The sequence below is a fragment of the Tupaia chinensis genome, unplaced genomic scaffold (genome assembly GCF_000334495.1).
Source record: "Tupaia chinensis unplaced genomic scaffold, TupChi_1.0 Scaffold000350_1, whole genome shotgun sequence".
Lineage (NCBI taxonomy): Eukaryota > Metazoa > Chordata > Mammalia > Scandentia > Tupaiidae > Tupaia > Tupaia belangeri.
The window spans coordinates 4832640-4853362 of record NW_006159844.1 but is presented as its reverse complement, the minus strand read 5'-3'; the positions used below and the strand labels follow the sequence as shown (position 1 = coordinate 4853362).

General features: G+C 39.9%; 1 protein-coding gene across 2 annotated transcripts in view; it reads left to right on the top strand.

Moving 5' to 3' along the window:
• Window positions 1-21: 21 nt before the first annotated feature.
• The window catches only part of BRMS1L (BRMS1 like transcriptional repressor), a 42010-nt gene continuing 21308 nt past the window's right edge, over window positions 22-20723 (top strand). The window contains exons 1-5 of one of the 2 annotated variants that reach the window (XM_027773394.1): window positions 80-194; window positions 4261-4374; window positions 5199-5289; window positions 12373-12500; window positions 14373-14452. In XM_027773394.1, the coding sequence (XP_027629195.1) occupies window positions 5201-5289; window positions 12373-12500; window positions 14373-14452 (297 nt within the window). In that variant the 5' untranslated portion in view covers window positions 80-194; window positions 4261-4374; window positions 5199-5200. Of the gene's footprint in view, window positions 195-4260; window positions 4375-5198; window positions 5290-12372; window positions 12501-14372; window positions 14453-20723 lie in introns of both variants that reach the window. The other variant, XM_006152370.2, reaches the window with a different exon arrangement.

Here is a 20723-nt window from a genome sequence, read left to right as displayed (position 1 = left end):
GGCGGGTGACTGTCCGGGCGCCGGGAGTGGGAAGCGACGGCGCGGCTGGAAAATGCCGGTCCATTCCCGAGGGGATAAGAAGGAGACCAACCATCACGATGAGATGGAGGTGGATTACGCCGAGAACGAGGGGAGCAGCTCCGAGGACGAGGACACCGAGAGCTCATCGGTCTCCGAGGATGGAGATAGCTCAGGTGCGCGACCCCCTGGGGCTGGGACCGCGAGTCCCAGCGCCAGTCCCAGCGCCGGGCGCGCGACAGGCCGCTCTCGCACGCCGGGCAGCTGCGTCCTGCTGCGAGAACGGGGCGGGGAAAGAGGGAAGGGGCGGAGACTTGCTCCCGGCCCCGGGCTGCACCCAGACCGGTCGCGGGGCGCTGCCTGGCTCTAGGCGGGTCTCTGTCCGCAAGGCAGGGCGGGGCGGGCGCGGGCCTGGGCTGGCCGGGAGGCGGCGCCGTCCTGCTCCCGGCGATCTCCCCCTTGGAACCTCCCGGCTGTGCCCCGGGACTACCAACCCAGGCGCGGAACACCCGGCATCTTGCCTGGGAGATCCAGGAAATGCCACCTCTTTCCAGACCACCGACCTCTTTCCTTTGCACCTTTGCAACCCTTGCTTCTTAGTTAGAGTGGCTGGACTGTCGGGGCCGAGGGTAGATTTCTATCAGTCCCTGGCCGGCATATAACTAATTCACCTTCGCTTTTAACTCAGCTTGTCAGTGAGTGAACACCGCTTCAGTGCGCTTTGGGGGGCTCACTTGGGAGCTGTCCCGCGTGTAGTGCCTCCCCGAAGTTCTCAAGACGGAGGGAAAGACCAACGTCAGGGATGACTTGGGATCTTCACAGGCTTATTAAACTGGCCGATTTTTGGCAGCGTTGAAATTCTCCAAATCTTTTCTTCCCTCCAATTTTTACGAACTTTGAGCTGTTTCAGAGCGTTCTTCTTTTTAGTTTAGTTTTGCCTTTTTTTTTCTTTGAGAGGTTTTTGCTATAGGACGCGTGCGCTCTCCAGCCAGAGAGAGAGAGAGACAGAGAGACAGAAAGCGAGAAATCCCCTCCCCCCAGGGGGTTATGGCCACGCAGCCATCCCTTCTCCTCCATTCTCCTCTTGGGATCGTGGGCACGCACGCACATGCGTCCGGAGTGAATTTCTGAGTTTTTATTTTTATTTTTTGGAAATGTTTTTGCTATAGGGCTCGTGTTCTTGTCAGAAAAACAGAAAGAGACAGAAAGCGAGAAATCCCCTCCCCCCAGGGGGTGATGGCCCCGCAGCCATCCCTTCTCCTCCATTCTCCTCTTGGGATCGTGGGCACGCACGCACACACGCACACACGCCTGGTGTGAGATTAAGCCACCGGGTCTGGGCCTCCAGCCGTGGTCGACTACATGGGAGTCCAGCGACATAGCCATCACGCTAACTGCTGGTCCCCTTTGCTTTGTTTTTGAAGCGGGGATGGGCAGATTAACACCACAAATAAGTTTTGCAAAATTTTAGGAATGGTAATTTCAAAAAGAAGTGGCATTTATAATCACCTGGATTCTTTTCTGTCTACTCGTATGATGACGATGAAACTGACTTCTTGGCCTCATGTTAGCCATTTAAAGGAAGCATTGATGACAGGTTGATGACAGTCTGTTATCACCCTCACACCCTCTTTTTAGGTTTCCCCTTCCAAGGCCAGTCTCCCTGAAGGTTGTAATTTCAATCAATAAATCAACCACTGAGAAATAAATGAGTAACTGTGCAGCACTGGGGACTACTGCTCAGTATGAGGTATAAATACTTATGATCTGGTCTCAAAGAGCTGTCTGTCATAAGCCATCACTTGGTTAAATTGCCAAGTGAATGCTTAAGTATAAGCAATGCTGTAGGAATTCAGAGGCAGAGGAAAGCTTTTCAGAACTGGGTGGTCAACAAAGATAGTCAAAAAAGGTGGGATTATCTTAATTATCCTAAAGATCGAGTAAAGTTTGGATGGGGTAGTATTGGTCAGGTGTTCCTGTAGGGGAAGAATGCAAGAGAAAATGCAAAAGCCAGAGTTCAAGGCTTGTGCAAGAGAGAGAAAACCAGTTCCATTGGGAGAAGGACTTGAGCTAGGAAAAGAAAAGGAGAAGGTATAGATGTGAGAGATTACAAAGAAAGCATAAAATGGCATTTGATGAATGCAGGTTTGAGTGGAGGTAAGAGAAAAACTCATATCAAGTGTTCTTTGTTTTCAGCTTTTTAAAGTTTTTTATTTATGTATCCCATGAGTAAGAGAGACAGAAACAGAAGTATAGCATCCTTGACAGGGTCTCCATGCCACTATCCACTGCCCCTCTGCCAGCCCAGATCATGGGCACCTGTGTGCCCAGTGGACTCAGCAGTCTACTGACTTGAACTGGGAGCTTTTCCATGTGGGTCAGCCTTATAGAGCATTGCAAAAAAAGTTCGTTTTTCTCCTCATTTGCTCCTTTCTCATTGACTGACAGTAACTTGGTGAGAGGAAACAATAAGCGTGTGAGTGGCAGACCAAGATACCTTGTGGTAAACATGGGACCGGTTTTCTTTATTTTTCTTAGTATTATTTAACTTTATTTATTATTATTATTATTTTAATTTGTCATCGGGCAAATGTGCTCACCAGAGGGAGATAGAGAGAAAGAGAGGGAAAGTGAGAGAATGTGAAAAAGCAAGCTGCTAGGTCCAGGACTCTTACCATCATCAGCCATGAGGGGAAGTTCAGTGCCTTCACCATCACGCCACCTGCTGGCCCCAGAGATTTTTTTTTTTTTTTAACATGACTGTCAGACCCCTCTCCTTTTATTGATCAGAGCTAGGATCTCACAAAATTACATCTACTTGTTACACTTCTCCTATAATTTTTATGTTGACTATAGTGATTTTACACTTGTTTTTATTCCATTCTCAAAAATAATGAACAATTTAATCTATGAATATTGTAATGATTTGAAATATAAGTCTTTCTTCTTTTTTTTCCAGGTTTTTGTCATAGAGCCCATGAGCTTGCCAGAGACAGAGTGAGAGACAGAGAGGTAAAGTGAGTAATTACCCCCTCCACCCGCCGGGGTAGGGAGATGGTCACGTTGCAGTCCCTTCTTTTCCATTCTCCACTTGGGATTTTGGACATTTACTTATGCATGCCCGATGAGATTTTCAAGCCTACAGGTCCAGGACTTGAACCATGGTTGGAATGTGGGAACCCAGCACCTTAACCACCACACCATATGCTAGCCCCTAGAAATCAATTTTTTTTTTAAAAGAATTATTTATTGGACCAGCAGATAGCATAGTAGTTACGTTGTTGGACTCCCACATGGCTGTCCATAGTTGAGTCTCGGACTCAGTGGCTTGAAAATCATGGGCGCGTGTGCATGCGTGACTGCCTAAGATCTGGGGAGAAGAATGGAGAAGAGACTATGGCATGGCCATCTCCGCTGGGGGTGATTTCTCTCTTTCCCTCTCCCTGTGTCTGTCTCTTTTTCTGGCAAGTGCATGTGCCCTAAGGCAAAAACATCTCTCCAAAAAGAAAAGAATTATTGAGACCAGCAGATGGTGTAATGGTTACGTCACTGAACTCCCACATAGTCAACCATGGTTTGGGTCCCAGATTGGTGGTTCGAAAGGCATGCTGGGCATGTGTTCATGCGTGCCCAAAATCCCAAGAGGAGAATAGAGGAGAAGGGATTGTGATGTGGCCATCCTCCCACCCAGTGATTTCTTGCTTTCTGTCTTTCTGGTGAGCACATGCACCCTTCAGCAAAAATCTCTCTCTTAAAAAAATAATTTTCATTTAATTTTATTTATTATTATATATTTTTAATTCACCAGAGAGAAACAGAAAGGGAAAGTGGGAAAGCAAGCCTCCAGGACTCAAACCACATTGGCCATGTGGGAGTCCAGTGCCTTAATACCACTCCACCTGCTGGCCTCACAAAGTGCAAAGAAATCATTTTAATATTTCTTGCGATTTTGCTTCTTGTAAAAGCATCCCTATTCTACTACTTGTTTTGAATATTAAACTTCCAGAATTTTATTCTCCTTAGACCTTAGATCTAAGCAAATCCTAAGGCTATAGAAAAACCTCCATCATCCAGAAAACTTGGAGAGTGAGTCATCCTGAGGGGTCAAATTTTAAATAGCCAAAGAGTAAGCTATTAAGAGCCAGAAACATTTTTAATCTGTTTTAGAAAATTAAGAACAAAGTATCATATACTTCCTTGCTATATTCAAGTAACTGAACATAATTTAACTCTTTCTCATAGTTTGGCCTTTATTTGATGAAGATCAAGATGCAGATGATTTTGCGCTTCAATTGTTTTGATGTATTGAATATATGTGATGTAAAAATAGAAGATGTGGAATATAGGACAGACCTGGTAATTAACAGTTGCTTTCCTTAAAAAGTTTGCTTGTTTTTCTCATCAATTGCTTTTCTCATTGACTGACAGTCATGTGGAGAGAGGGAACAAGAGAGCATGAGAGGCAGACCAAGATACCCCTTGGTAAACATGATAAGATTGGTTTTCTCTTTTATGTGACTGGCAGAACAGCCAGCTGACCAATTTTAAAGGGAAAATTGTACACGTGTCTTTGAGTAATGTTAGCCGTTAAAGGACACAGTCATTTTAGTGCTAACTTCTGGCGAATTGGTGGAAAACAAACCTAAGTGAGTAAATTACTATATAGTCATAGCTTATAGTCAGTCCTTTCAAATGGTTTAAAAATTAAGAAAAAAAAAAGTCTAGGACTGACTCTGTAGCCTAATTGTTAAGGGAACCAGTCTCGTTGGACAACCAACTATGGTTCAAATTCTGGTCCCAGTGGCTTAAAAAATAAAGTAGGAACATGTACAGGGATGTCCCAAATTCCAGCAGGATAGAGAAAAGGAAAAGGGATTGCAGTGTGACCACACCCTGTTGGGAGTGTTTTTTTACTCCTCCCCTTTCTCTCTCTCTCTCTCTCTCTGGTGAGTATATGTAACCTCTGGCAAATAAAAATAAAAAATAAGATCTAGAGACAACTATAGTTTTAACTCTCATCTGCATTTTATATTAATTTATGTTGGATAAATGTTTTCTCTTGAAGCTTAATATAGGCTTTGCTTATACAACTTCATATTACAGTCTTTCTTAATTTGAATTAACAATCAGATGTATTTGAAACATATCATTTATTTTGATATCTGCTTTTTTATTAACAGAAATGGATGATGAAGACTGTGAAAGAAGAAGGATGGAATGCTTAGATGAAATGTCCAATCTTGAGAAACAGTTTACCGATCTCAAAGATCAGTAAGTACTGACTTCAGGTCATTGTTACTGAATCTCAGCTCTGTCACATGTATGCTAGCAAAAGAACAATTGCATTCATTCATGCTCAACTGTTTTCTGTGCATGTGGTGTTTTTATATTTTCTTCTTTTGAGACAAGGTGTTGGCATGTTGCAAAATCCTCTTACCTCAGCTTCTCTGATAGCTGGATGCCCAGGCACCCCCCCACACACACTTGACTCTTTCAGATGGGGTCTCAATGTGTCGCCCACACTAGTTGGGTGCTCACATTCCTCCTTCCTCAGTCTCCCAAGTAGCTGAGACCATAGGTACCTCACTGTGCCCAGCTTTTCAGGATAGGCTGGGAATCAAACCCAGGTCTCCTACATGGACTCAGCCTGCTGAGCAGCACTATTCAGCATGTATGAATGTGGCTAGGCTGTTTTCCTTTTTGTATTTTATGAAACTGACTAATCCAAAAGAGACATCAACTTTCGTTTGTCTGCTGAAGAAGACTTCATTAACCTGACCAAGTGTTTTGAGGCAGATTTTTGAGGGAGTGCTGTGGGATGGGGTATAACGAGATGTCTACTATGTGAATGTTAGAGGTGCACATGTTTTCTCTAGGTTGCTGTACCCTAATTTGCTTCATTCATTCCTTTGTTAAATAATTGGATAAAGGGACCAGCAGGTGGCATGGTGTTTAAGGCACTAGATCCCACATGGCATACTCTGCAGTTCAATTCCTGGGTCTGGTGGCTTGAAAATCATGCTGGATGTGTGTGTGTGTGTGTGTGTGCCCAAAATGCCGAGAGGGGAAGGGATTGAGGCATGACCATCTCCCTGGGGTTTGATTTCTCACTTTTCCTTCCTCTTTCTCTCTCTGGACAGTGCATGTGCTCTATGTCAAAAAATCTAAAAATAAAACAAAATTAGATAAAGATCCCATTAAATTTAGAATAGAGTATTTCTCAATGATTTATGTCTGGAAAAGTGATTTTGTTTCTTATATTGGATAGTTATGTATATTACACGTTTCCAAATGCATTGTTTATAGTGTGCTGCTTGTAGCAGCTCTGTAAGGTATCTCCCTTTCACATGTGAGAGAAATTGATGCTCAAAGAAGTTAATTGACTTTTATCAGAAAGTGATAAACTAAGCCAGTCTTTCTATCTCCTGGAGCTGCCGCGCTCCTTCCACTAAGACACATCACTTTAGAGGTAATGTGGTGGAGTAGAAAGAGCATAGCTCTGAATCTCAGCTCTCTTGGCTGATTAAAAGGGCCCAAGAATAGCTTATTTACTATCTCCTGTGAGGACTGAGTGAGCAATGTGTACAACTTTTAGACATTCATCTGGCATTTGGTGAGTGCTTAGTAGGAACTGTTTTTTTTTTTTTTTTACTCCTGTATAGTACCAGAACTCTGTATGATGTTGGTAACATAAGAATGGGTCCCTGTGATTCAAGAGAATATAGAGTAGATGCAGATACCAATTAAAAATAACATCTAAAAGGAGAGCGTTCATTTTGGAACTCGTTGGCATGGGCCTAGGACATAGCTGCATTTTAGGGATTGTAAACAAAAGAGAAACTCCCAGAAAATTAGACATCTTCATTAATTTGGGAGCTGGTTTACCAGTTTATGAGTTCTTTACAGTTTTCCTGCTTATTCTTTTTCTACTGCTTCCCTCGAGAGGCCAAAATAAGTGATGAGAACCTGTTTAACATATCTGGATTTTCCAGCTGCATTGGTATGGGGGTAGAACACCACGGTCAGATATTGGAGCCATGTAAGGTTTGGGGCTCAGATCCTGGGTTGACCTGAACATGCTGGGCATGTACATGGGTGCCCTTGATCCTGGCTTGGAAGCACGAGGAGATCCTGTTGGGAAAGCCTGTGTCTGTCTATCCATCTCTCTCTCAATAAGTAAATAAGCTTGAAAAATATATATGTGTCTGGAATTGACAGACTAAAATGGGGTATATTCATTTACCATATGAATCCTGTTTATGCCATTTCTCTTAACTTTCATTGGTATTAGAAATGAATATATACATAATGTTCTGTATTAGTGCAACAAATTAATATAATTGGAAATAATCCAAAGCTTAAAAATTTGACTTTGAAAAACATGGCATAATTTTCTTATTCTAAAGATTTTATTGCTCTCTGCCCCAAACTCCTCCTTCCGGCCCAACCCCCTCAAAAAGCCAGAATCCATGTACATCTGAGGTGGGCTTTCTCTGCTCCTTTAGCAGGAAAAAGCCTCTGCCCCAAACCCGTCCTTCCAGCCCAACACCCAGTAAAAAGCCAGAAGGTAGGAAGTAATGTTTAATCCATCAGATGACCAGAAACCACCACTGCAGAGGCACAAGAAATATGGGAAATCAAGAAAATATTTCTCCTGCAAGGGGAAGGAACAGTCCTTCATCATTCACAGACAGTACAATGGAACTCCTCAAAATGTCAGATAAAAATTTTAGGATATTCATAGTGACAAAGCTAACAGAGATGCAAGAGAAGAGAAACAACGAACTCCAGAAGATGCAGGAGAAAAGAGAAATAAGTTCCAGAAGATGAAGGAGTTCTTCCAAAATCGGAAAAAGGAAAGAGGAAATACACACAAATATATAAGGCTGTAATACAGGAAATCAAAACCTCCCTTGAAAGTATTAAAAGCAGATTACATCATGCAGAAGATCGAATCTCACATGTAAAAAATAGAACCTTTGACCTAGAAAAATTCACCAAAAAGACTGAGAAAATCCCCCCCCCCCCGAATGAGAATAAATATATCAGTAATACTAGATACCATTAAACACCCAAACATCTGGATCATTGGTATCCCAGAAGGTGAAGAAACTGATCAGGGCATTGATAATGTGTTCCATAAAATCCTGGAAGAAAACTTTCCAAACCTAGAGAGGCATTCAAAAATACAGACCCAAGATACACAAAGGACCCCATAGAATCAACCCAAGAAGATCTTCTCTAAGGCACATCATAGCCAGATTGACTAAAACCACAGATAGAGATAAGATACTAAAATTGGCAAGAGAAAAATGTCAAGTTACTTTCAAAGGATATCCCATCAGGCTAACATCAGACCTCTCATTGGAAGCAATGAAAGCAAGGAAAGAATATATTCAAAGTGTTAAGTGAAAAACAATTTCAACCAAAAATTGTATCCAGCAAGATTATCCTTCATGTGGGAAGAAAAGATAAAAACATTCTCAGATAAACAAAACTTGAAAGAATTTACCAACACCAGACTGCTCTTTGAGAAGTTCTGAAGGGAGTACTATACCTGGAAAACTAAAGACAGACAAATAAGAGCTTAAAAAATGACCAGGAGAAAGGCCAACTTAATGATAGGGACAAGTTCTGAAATATCAGTAATGTTGAATGTTAACGGAAAGGTCAGACCACAGTAACACTGCAAATTCAACAAGAGATTACAAGAGAGTGAACTGGTAAAAAAGAATTCTATGACTTTTTTGTAAAACATTACTGATTTTCTTCTATGCTTTGTCTTCCAGATTTAAGGATTTTTGTTTTCTTTTGAATTGTTGGGTCCAGCAATTTGTTAGAGAATTTTTTAAATTCAAACAAACTTTTCTCTCTTCCTGACCCATTTGCAATTGGAAACTATTTGTAAGCATTCTTATTTTGTGGCAGAATGGTTATTTGCATAAGTTCAATAATACAATAGTATTTGTTGCCTTGCATTGGAAATTGAATTCTTATGGGGCTTTGTGAAAATAACAGACCAAATTGAGAGTAACCTAATTTTTTTTTTTCAAATAAGTTAGTTTATACCTCTCTTTAGTAAAAGGGGGAATGGAGAGAGAAGAAAGAAATTGTTTTAGAAGAAAATTTACAGTGCACTTGTCACTAGATTCTATCTTTGTCTATACTTGAAGATCTTTTGTGAATTAACAAAATGTGAAAAGATAAAAGTTTAGTATGGAAAGGAGGGAGGGGAAAGGGGAAGGAAAAAACAGAGAGACAGAAAGTGAGAAATCACCCCCCAGGGGTGATGGCCACACCACAATCCCTTCTCCTCCACTCTTCTCAATCTTGGGCATGCACACACTCGTGCCCAGCGTGAGTTTTAAGCTGCTGAGTCTGGGACTCAACAGTAGTCGACTATGCGGGAGTCCAGTGATGTAACCATGCCATCTGCTGGTCCCACAACTTGTCTGTTATTAAGGTTAATCTTTTTCATCTTGGGGCTGGCATTTACCTTGATTTTTTTGTTTGTTTTAATTTGCCAGAGAGGGTGTGCACTAGCTAGAGAGAGACAGACACAATGAGAGAGAGCAAGAGGGAGAGAGAGGCAGAGAACAAATGTGCACGCATGCTCAAGTGAGAAAGCATCCTCCATGGGGTATGGTCATTCCACAGTCCTTTATCCTTTCAGGATTTTTGGGCTTGTCCATATATGTACCCAGGCTTTTCAAACCACAGGGTCTGGGACTTGAGCTTTGCTGTCAGTCATGTGGCATCCAGCCACCTAAACCACCAGGCCACAGGCTGGCCTGCCTTGATTTTTTTTTTTTTCCTCTTTCATGGTTCGCTATAAACATCAGCCAGTTTCCCCTAACAACTTAATTCACATCTGAAAGTATTGAAAAGAGACTCCTGATACTACTTAAGGTTCTTTGTCAAGGAATTGTTTTTTAGAAGTGTTTCAGAAAAAATTTAATCTTTGTACTTGCTTTATAATCATTTTATTTTTTGTCTCAATTGCGACAAGGTAGGAAATAGAATATTAATAAAAATAAAATTATCTTATTCTAGCACCACAGGGCACAATAGCACTTTCTTCATAAGGTAGAAAGACTCCCATTTGCAGTTTCTGTAGTGCTGGAAGTTGAGTTCTTCTACCTCCCTCAAAAGATAGAAGAATATATACCATCCAAATTTCTATTCATTTTTATATTCAACATCCAATGTTTACTCTCCATCATGTTTTCACAGGTAAAATAGAGACATCTACTCTCTAGATAATGTTATGATTGCTGCTGAGAGATTCGTGATTCTTGTCTTTAAGGACTTTATACTTGAATCTCGAGGTTATAGATAATACATTGATTTTGAGGAATCTTTTGTTTCAGAAGGTTGGCTAATTGAATATTGTTAATTCATATGGCCTCTTCAAGATATTGGCTCATGGATTTGAGATCCCTATCAATATTTTGTAAATATTTTACGTTTTTTCAGGTGTAGTTACCCTTTGTATCATTTTGCCAGTTATAATTTATTTATTTTTTTTGAGAGGTTTTTGCTAAAGGGCACATGCGCTCGCCAGAAAAACAGAGAGACAGAAAGCAAGAAATCACCCATCAGGGGGGATGGTCACGCCGCAATCCCTTTTCCTCCTTTCTCCTTTCAGGATCTTGGGCACGCATGCACATGTGCCCAGCGTGAGTTTAAGCCACTGGGTCCGGGACTCGAACTGCGGTGGACTACATGGGAGTCCGGCAACATAGCCATTACGCTAACTGCTGGTCTCACTAGTTACAATTTTTATAAAAAGTATCATATTGTACTTTTCTAAGTTTGTACATTTATTTTATCATTGTATCTTGAGTTTTAGGAAAATTTAACCCAGAGTTGATAATATGTTATTTTGCACTTAATTTACTTCTCTCTCCTCTGTTAATGTAATAAATACTATTTTTTAGCAATCAAACTTGCTTTGCTTCTTAAAAATTGTCATATAACTCTCTTATGCAGTCATAATGATCAGTTATAGATAATGAATATTGATTGCTTTCATTGTATTTTTCAAGAGGGCAGAGAAAAATTTTATATGGTAGCTAGGTACCATAATGGGCCGGCCCCATAATGTGGTGATTTGGAGCCTAATCCCACATTGTCAACTGTAGTTTGAATTGTGGCTCTGGGGCTTGAAAACACTCTTCAGCACATCCATGCCCCAAATTCTGACAAAAAGGACAAATGGAGGAAAAAGGATTGTGGAGTTATGGGGCTTTCTCTCTCTCCCTCTTCCCCTCTCTCTTGCAAGCTCAAACACTTTACGTAATGGTTTAAAAAAAAAAAAAAAGGCTAGGAGCCAGCTGGTGGCATCATGGTTAAGGCACTGGATTCCACATGACCGACTTTGCGGTTAGAGTCCTGGACCCACCGGCTTGAATATCATGGTGGGCACAAGTGTGTACATGCCTAAAATCCCTAGAGGAAAGTGGAAAAGGCATTGTGATGTGGCCTTTCCTTCGTGGGGATGATAATTTCTCTTTCTCTCTATCTCTCAGAGAGCACATGTATCCCATAGCAAAACTTGGAAGAAAAAAAAAGAAAAAAACTTAATACCGTAATGGTTGCAGAAGTTAACTGCTAGTTATACTAATACGCATAAGCATAGTCACTGGTCTTTTTGGAAATTACTACATACCATCCTTCTGACATATGATTAAAGTAATAAATGTTGGGCCAGCTGGTGGCATGGTTAAGGTGGCTGGATACCACATGGCCAACTGCGTGACTGGAAAAACACATTAGCTGTGTATGCGGCGCACACATGCCCAAAATCCCCAAAGGAAAGAGAAATGGAGAAGGGATTGTGGTGTGACCATGCTGCATGGGAGTGCTTTCTTTCCCTCTCTGTCTAGTGCCCATGCCCTCAAAATAAAGAACAAAATATGACACCATACACACACCACAAAGAAAAAACAGGGCAGCCTATTCGGTGGTGCAGCAATAACTTGCTGCTCCAGCAGTGCTGGATCCATGTGGAAGATTGTGGGTTGGACTGCCTAGGTGACCTGTGCGTCCTGGTCACTTTTGCTTTTAATTCAGGTTGGCTGAAAACGTTAGGGTGGAGATCATCATGTAAGACCCTATTAAGGGTGCTTCTCTCTTTTTTATTCTATTTCTTAATCGTGAAAGAAATAACTAAAAGTGAAATAACCAAAGTATATTGTTATGTGCACAAAGTCAAATTATGTTTTCCACTTGAGATCAAGGCAAAAATACATTTGTTAGGTTCTTATTAGGAAGAAATAATGTATAGAAACGGCAAGTTGTAAGCCTTTGTTGGGATTTTTAAATTAACATCTTAATTTTTGCTTTATTAAGACTTTATAAGGAACGATTAAGTCAGGTGGATGCAAAACTACAAGAAGTCATAGCTGGAAAAGCACCAGAATATTTGGAACCACTGGCAACTTTGCAAGAAAATATGCAAATTCGTACAAAGGTAGCAGGTAGGAAAGTGAAACATCTTTTCCATTTAGTAGAATGTAAATTCTTCAATAACTTTAAAAGGGGGTCTGCCAAATAAATGTTTTTGTTGATGGGATTACCAATATGCTTACATTGACCAAAATAATTTACCGCCAGCGCAGGGTTATTTATTAAGTACTTTCTGTTTTTTTCTGATGCTGTGGGGATATTTCAAAAGGCCCCAAGTTGCTCATAGTATTGTTGAGAAGATACTTCCAGGTGTGGTGAAACAATTAGAAACAATGACACTTTCTTTAAGAGATACTATTACTGTTACATTTTAATTCTCTATGAGATAAATTAAGGTTTAATTTAACTACTCTTTATTTTTCATCTGTAAGAGTGATAAGGACTTTTTTTATTTATAAAAACGTTTTAAAATGTTTGATCAGGATATTATAGAATTAGCCTCAACCAGTTACTATAATGATTCTTTTTTATTTTAAGTTTGGTTACTCGTTTATGGCTACGAATCAATGAAGATGTAGTATATTTGTGTGGTTAAACAAACTTCTGTCTTCGGTTTTTACCTGAGATGCAGCCTCAGTATTGTGTCCTAGCACTCTAGCACTCATAATCAAGGTCTAGCACAACAATTTAAAGAGCACTTATTATTTTTCATAAAAGCTGAACTTTAATTAATGGACATCGTGATTTTTTTCCTTCTGGGGGACAATAATTGATCCTCATGTACCTGTTAAGTCATGCCTAAGGCATTGTTGGTAATAAGCTCTTTTTGTACTAAGCCCACCTTAAGCCAGACTTTATTTTTGAGTGCTTAATATTAAGTACGTTGATTATACGATACTTACTCTGAGTCTGCACACTGATTTGGCATATTCTTGAAAGTGAAAATGTCTCCTATTTTCTTTGACTTTCTTTTAAACTAGATAGATAATCAGGAAATATTACTTGAATCAATTATTCATTTTTTACACTGTGACCTCTTTGATTTTGCAGAGTAACATGTATGAATGTGTTGCTAAGGCATTGTTCCAGACATCTGTTCCCTGCCTCTATTGTACAAGGAAAGATAATTACATTTCGGGGCCACCCATGGCATAGAGTTTAGTATATATAGCTAGGACTCCTTGCTTGCCATTGTAGTGGCATATTTGCATGGCCACGTTGCCTGTTTTATACTAATATTTCCCTGTTACCTCTAAGTGAAACTCTATTGGGCGTCTGTCTTCTAAGTAAAGTCCTGTTAGGGGTCCTTTGTATATCAGAGGTTTTGTTTTATCAGTTTGTATACTTAATACTCACTGGACTCTGAAAATAAGTAATGAAAATAGTGGTTTTGATGTGGTTTAATATAATCTCGTTGTTGCTTTGAATGTATATAACTGATGATACCAGGGTTTATTGTCTCTGTTTTTATTATGACAAAACTGAGAGATTGGCTTTTGTCAGAAGAGAGTTTTATTTTCATTTTGATCATTCTCGCTCATTTAGGAATATTCAATAGAAGAATGGGGTAAGAACAGAAATTAGCACTATAGTATCTTTCTAGCTCTTTAAACTCTTTTTTGCAGGGGCCAGCAGGTGGCATGGTGGTTGAGGTGTTGGACTCCCACATGGCTGACTGTCTGTGGTTCAAGTCCTAGACCCAGCGGCCTAAAAATCACAATAAATAAATTTTTTTTTTAAAACAAATTTTTTTCTAGTTTTCTGTGATATATACTTTTAAAGAGCCTTTTTAAATTTAGTTTTTAAAGATGAAGTTAGAATCACTGAACACTTTCTTCTTGATTTATCTTATATAAAATACAGTGAGGACAGGATTCCCGTAGGGAAGTGGTAATGAAAATCCTTTTTACTAACATAATCAGAGTAATTGTGTTTGGTTGCAGGAATCTATAGAGAGCTCTGCTTAGAATCTGTAAAGAACAAATATGAATGTGAAATTCAAGCTTCTCGCCAACATTGTGAGGTACTGTCATTTCGGTTAACTTTTAAGCTAATTTCATCTCTTCGAGGCTAAAACAAGTAAAACAAAATTAAATAGTACTTTTTAGTTCATTCCTTGTATATAGTTAAAAGAAAATACAGTTGCACTGAAAGCGATGTTGGAAGGAGGACACAAAGAAAGGACTATGTAAAAGAACTGAGGGACTAGCTAGTGGTGTGGTGGTTAAGGCAGCTGGTTCCTACATGGCTATATGATTCAAGTCCCAGACCCGGTGGCTTGAAAAACAGGCCAGGCATGTGTGTGCCCATACCCAAAATCCCGAAAGGAGGGAGAAGTGGAGAATGGATTGCAGCATGACCATCCCCTGTGGGGGGTGGTTTCTCATCCCCACACCACCAAACCCTATCTCTTGTCTCTCGTGAGAGCAAGTGCTCTCTGCCAAATTAGGGGGTAAACTGAGATAATTTTAGTTTACAACTGTTATTTTTAAAAGACTTTGTAATTATTATGTTGTCTGGCATCACTGAAAATATCGTGTAATTAGTATGATATGGAAGTTTAGACTCAAAAAATGTATACCCAATGGTGCAATTAGAATGTTGATCTATAAAATGGATTTTTGGTGGTATAGATCTTATTTCTACGTATAGAGCATAATTTTCTTATAGCAAAAAATAGGTCTTTAAAAAATATGTTCTGTTTATTTTGAATAGTGTTTAAAAACACAGTGCTAATTTTGCAGATAACTTTTTATGAAACTTAGGCAAGATCATAAATATACTGGTGGAAATAAGAGGACAAATTCTAAAATGATTTTTGTTTATTTTAACATGCTATATACTAGGGCCAGTAGGTGGCATGGTGCATAACGTGCTGGACTCCCATATGGCCATCCACGGTTCAAATCCTGGACCTGATGGCTTAAAAAATCTTGCCAAGCATGTGTGTGCACAAAATCCTGGGAGGAGAATTATAGAGAAGGGATTGTAGTGTGGCTCTCCCCTCTGGGGGATGCTTTCTCACTTTCTTTCTCTCTGTCTGTCTGTCTGTCTCTGGTGAGCACTTGTGCTCTATGGCAAAAACCTAAAAAAATTTAAATACCACATGCTAATACTATATAGATATGTAGAAAATGGAGCTTGTTATTTCATTTTCTTGATTGTAACTGAAATCGAGTATATTTCTGGTGTTTACTAGCTGCTTGGATTTTCTTTCCTAAGATATGCCTGTTTGTATCTCTTGCCTTTATATTGGGCTTTTAGTCTTTTTCTCATTGACTCTATAGAGTTTGTTTATATTTTCTAGATACAGAAACTTGGCTGGTTATGCAAGATGACTTTGCAAATATTTATACTCTAGGCAGTGGAATCTTTTTTTTTTAAGAATTATTTATTTAACTTTATTATTATTATTTTTATTTGACAGAGAGACAGAGAGGTAGAGGGAAAGTGAGACAGCAAGCTACCAGGTCCTGGACTCAAATTGCAGTGTGCCATGTGGAAGTCCGGGGCCTTAATCGCCTTACCACCTGCTGGCCCCGGCTTGGCGATCTTACCACTCTTTCTGATGACTTGATGCACAGAAGTTTTACATTTATTGTAGCTGAATTTATCATCTTTCTTTTATGGTATATGCTTTTTCTGTCCTCATTTTAAAGTAAGATTTCTTTTCTTTTCTTTTTAATTTTCAGATTTTCTTTTTTGCTATAGGGTGCATATGCTCTCCAGAGAGAGACAGAGAGGGAAAGTGACAAATTAGTTGTCATGTCTTTATAGTCTCCTTAAAAGTAGAACAAGTCCCTAAGTTTTTCCTTGGCTTTCACGCTCTTTACATTTTTGAAAATTTTAGGCTAGTTACTTTGTAGGATATTTCTCAATTTTGAGTGTGTCTGCTATTTCTTCATGACTTGAGATAGATTTTGCATATTTGGCAGAAGTATTACAGCAGTGATGCTGTGTCCTTCTCATTGAATTCTGTCAGGCAGGACACCACCTTGGTATGTACTATTATTGGTAATGAGCACTTTGATTTAAGTGGTGTCTTCTAGGTTTCTCCAAGTAAACTTACTTTTATCCTATGATGATAATTATTTTGAGAAGTACTTTGAAACTAGGCAAACCTCTTGTTTCTTTTAACACTTTCAATATATTTATTTACATCAATACAGACTTATTGCTTCCTTATTCTTTTTCGTTTGTGTGTTTAGTTTATCTTACAGTTACTGAGCAGAATATGTCAAAATTTCTCTGTGATCCTCTTGCAACTACTAAAAAAAGAAAAGAAAGAAAAGAATGATGCTGATTGCTTGTGATTCCAGAGCTCCCTGCTGGAAATTACCTCCCATGGACTATTTTTTCTTCTTCTGTGTTTTTGTTTTGTTTTACTTTATTGTGGCAAGAACAGTTTGACATGAGATCTACTCTCTTAACAGGGTTTTAAATGTACATTATTAGCTACAGGCACAATGTTGTACAACAGAACTCTAGAACTCAATCATCTTGCATAAGTCAAATTATACTAATTGAATAACAATGACCATTTTCTCTTCCTGCCAGTCCCTGGCAACCACAATTCTACACTCTTCTTATATTCGATTAGTTTATATATCCCACCTAAGTGGGGTCATGCAGTATTTGTACTTTTGTTTTTGGCTTATTTCATTTAGCATAAGTCCTTGAGGTTCATCCAGGTTGTTGCAAATGACCGGGTTTTATTTTTTTAAAGCTGAGTAATTTTCCATTATATATATACTCCTCACCATTTATCTGTCTACAAACGTTTAGGTTATTTCCACATCTTGGCTATTGTGAGTAGCCAAGTGGACACGGAAATGTAAATATCTCTGAGATCCTGATCCCAATTCTTTTGGATAAATCCTAGAAATGGGATTGCTGGATAATTGGGTGTTTCTATTTTTAATTTTTTGAGGAGCTGTGTTTCATACTGTTCTTTTAAAATTTGCTGTAGGGCACATATACTTGCTAGAGGGAGACAGAGAAAGAAAGAGAAACAGACAGAGAGGGCAAGTGAGAAAGCATTGCCCAGGGGGTATGGCCACAGCACAATCCCTCCTCCTCCATTTTCCTTTTGGGATTCTGGGCACTCATACAGACGTGCCCAGTGTGTTTTCCTCCAGGCCCAGGACTCGAACTGCACAGTCGGCAGTGGGATCCAGTCGCCTTGACCACCATGCTGACTGGCTCCAGTATTGTGGTGTTTTAAAAAATAATTTTTAATTTTTTAAATTGAGAAGTGAAAAATGATATGTATTTATGGTGTGATTTTCTGATATAATCATACATCATAGAATGATTAAATTAACTAACATATCCATTACCTCACATACTTAGCCACATGTAATGAGAACACATAAAATCTGCTGTTAGCAATTTTCAGGTGTACAAACACATCATTATTAACTACAGTCATCATGCTATGTGGTGCATCTCCAGAACTTATTCCTCTTATCTAACTGAAACTTCCTAATCATTGACCAGCATCCCCTATTACCTGTTTACCCCATCTTCAGTACTTGTTGACCACCATTCCACATTGCTTTTATGGGTCTGATTTTCTTTTTTAGATTCCACATGTAAGTGAGATCATAGAGCATTTTTCTTTTTGAACTTGACTTATTTCACTTAACATTGTGTCCTCTATGTTGAACCATTTTATCACAAATGACAAGATTTTATATTTTAAGTCTAAATAATATTCCATTGTGTTTATATATATTACATTTATATATATTCATTTTCTTCAGTTCATTTGTTGATGAATACTTTAGTTGTTTTCATATCCTAGCTATTGTGAATAATGGTTTAGTAAACATAGGACTATAGGTATCTCTTCTACACAATGATTTTATTTCTTTTGGATATACACCCAGGAGTAAGACTGCTGGATCATACCATAGATGTATTATTTATTTATTTTCAGATATTTTTCCATAGGGCATGTGTGCTCGCTGGAGAGACAGAAAGAAAAAGAAAGGAAAAGTGAGAAATTAACTCCAGATATCTGGCCACACTGTAGTCCTTTCTCTTCCATTCTCCTGTTAGGATTTTGGGCACATACACACTTGTGCCCAGAATGTTTTCAAGCTGTCACTTCTGAGACTCAAAACACAAAGTCAGCCAAGTGGGATCCACCACCTTAACTGCCATGCCATATGCTGGCCCTTTTTTTTTTTTTTTTTTGAGAGGTTTTCGCTAAAGGGTGCGTGCACTCGCCAGAAAGACAGAGATAGAGAGACAGAAAGTGAAAAATCACCCCCCCAGGGGGGATGGCCATGCTGCAATCCCTTCTCCTCTACTCTCCCCTAGGGATCTTGGGCACGCATGCACATGTGCCCGGCATGAATTTAAGCCACCAGGTCCAGAACTCTAACCGCAGTCAACCACAAGGGAGTTCAACAATATAGCCATTATGCTAACTGCTGGTCCCTGTTATTTTCTTTTTTAAGAGAGATTTTGCAACAGGACACATGTGCTCGCCAGATACACAGAGAGACAGAGAGACAGAAAGCGAGACATCTCCCTTTGGGAGGGGTGGCCACTCCACAGTCCCTTCTCCTTCATTCTCCTCTTGGGTACACACGCACAGGTGCCCGGCATGAGTTTTGAGCTTCCAGGTCCGGGACTCATACTGCGGTCGACTCCGTGGCAGTCCAGTGATATAACCATTAGGCCATCTGCTGGTCCTGTAGGTTTTTTACTCCATAAATTGTTTCCTTTGCTATATTGAAGCTTTTTAGTTTTAGAATTGCCTTTTTGTGTTTTGTTGTTTGTATTTTTGGGGTCATATTTTATAAATCATTGTCAAGATATATGTTAAGAAGCTTATCCCTATGTTGCCTCTTAGGAGTTTAACAGGTTTAAGTTTTATGTTTAAGACTAATCAATTTTGAGTTGATTTTTGTTTATGGTATAAGATAAGGGTCCAACTTCATTCCTTTGTATGCAGATATCCAGTTTTCCCAACACTTTTTAAAAATTTATTCAGGGTAAAAAGTGTATGTACACATATGAGGGAGGGAGAGAAAGAATATCACCCTCAACAGGGTCTCATGATGCTGCAAATCCCCTTTCCACAGACTTCCAGGTCATCAAGATCTTGGATGCACACCCACCATGTTTACAGGCCAACCCAGGAATCTAAACTTGCATTTGGCCACCTGGCTTCCAGTACTGCAGCTCAGTTTGCTACCGACTGTGCCGCTATGCTGGGTCCCCAACAACATTTTTTGAAGAGCTTATTCTTTCCTCATTGGGTATTCTTGACACTTATACTGAAGATTAGTTGACTGTATGTGGGTGGGGTTATTTCTTGTCTCTCTACTTTTTCCTTTCATTGCTCTATATGTCTGTCTTTATACCACTACTATGCTGTTTTGATTGCTGTACTTTTTTTTTTTAGAGGTTTTTGTTTGTTTGTTTGTTTGTTTGCTATAAGGGTGCGTGCGCTCGCCAGAAAGACAGAGAGAGACAGAGAGACAGAAAGCAAGAAATCCCCCCCCCCCCCTCCCAGGGGGATGGCCACACTGCAATCCCCTCTCTTCCATTCTCCTCTCGGAATCTTGGGCACGCATGCACATGTGCCCAGTGTGAGTTTAAGCCACCAGGTCCGGGACTCGAGCCAGGGTCGACTACATGGGAGTTCAGCAACATAGTCATTACGCTAACTGCTGGTCCCTGATTGCTGTACTATTGTAATTTTTTTTCCGAGAGAGATTTTTGCTATATGGCATGTGTGTTGTTGGAGAGACAGAGAGAAAAAGAGGAACAGGAAATGAGAAATCACTGCCCCCCCCTCACAGGGGGGATGACCATGCTGCAATCTCCTCTCCATTTTTCTTTCGGGATTTTGGGCATGTACATGCACCCAGCATGAGTTTAAGCTGCTGAGTCTGGCACTTGAACCGTGTTTGACTGTGTCGGAGTCCATTATGCCATCTGCTGGTCCTGCTTTTTTTTTTTTCTTTTTCTTTCTTTCTTTCTTTTTTTTTTTTTGAGAGGTTTTTTGCTATAGGGCGCGTGCGCTTGCCAGACAGACAGAGAGAGACATAGAGACAGAAAGCGAGAAATCACCCCCCCAAGGGGGATGGCCACGCCGCATTCCCTTCTCCTCCATTCTCCTCTCGGGATCTTGGGCACGCACACACTCGCACCCGGCGTGAGTTTTAAGCCACTGGGTTTGGTACGCGAACTGCGGTCGACTACGTGGGAGTCCAGCGACATAGCCATTATGCTAACTGCTGGTTCCCCTGCTGGTCCTGTTTTGTAATATATTT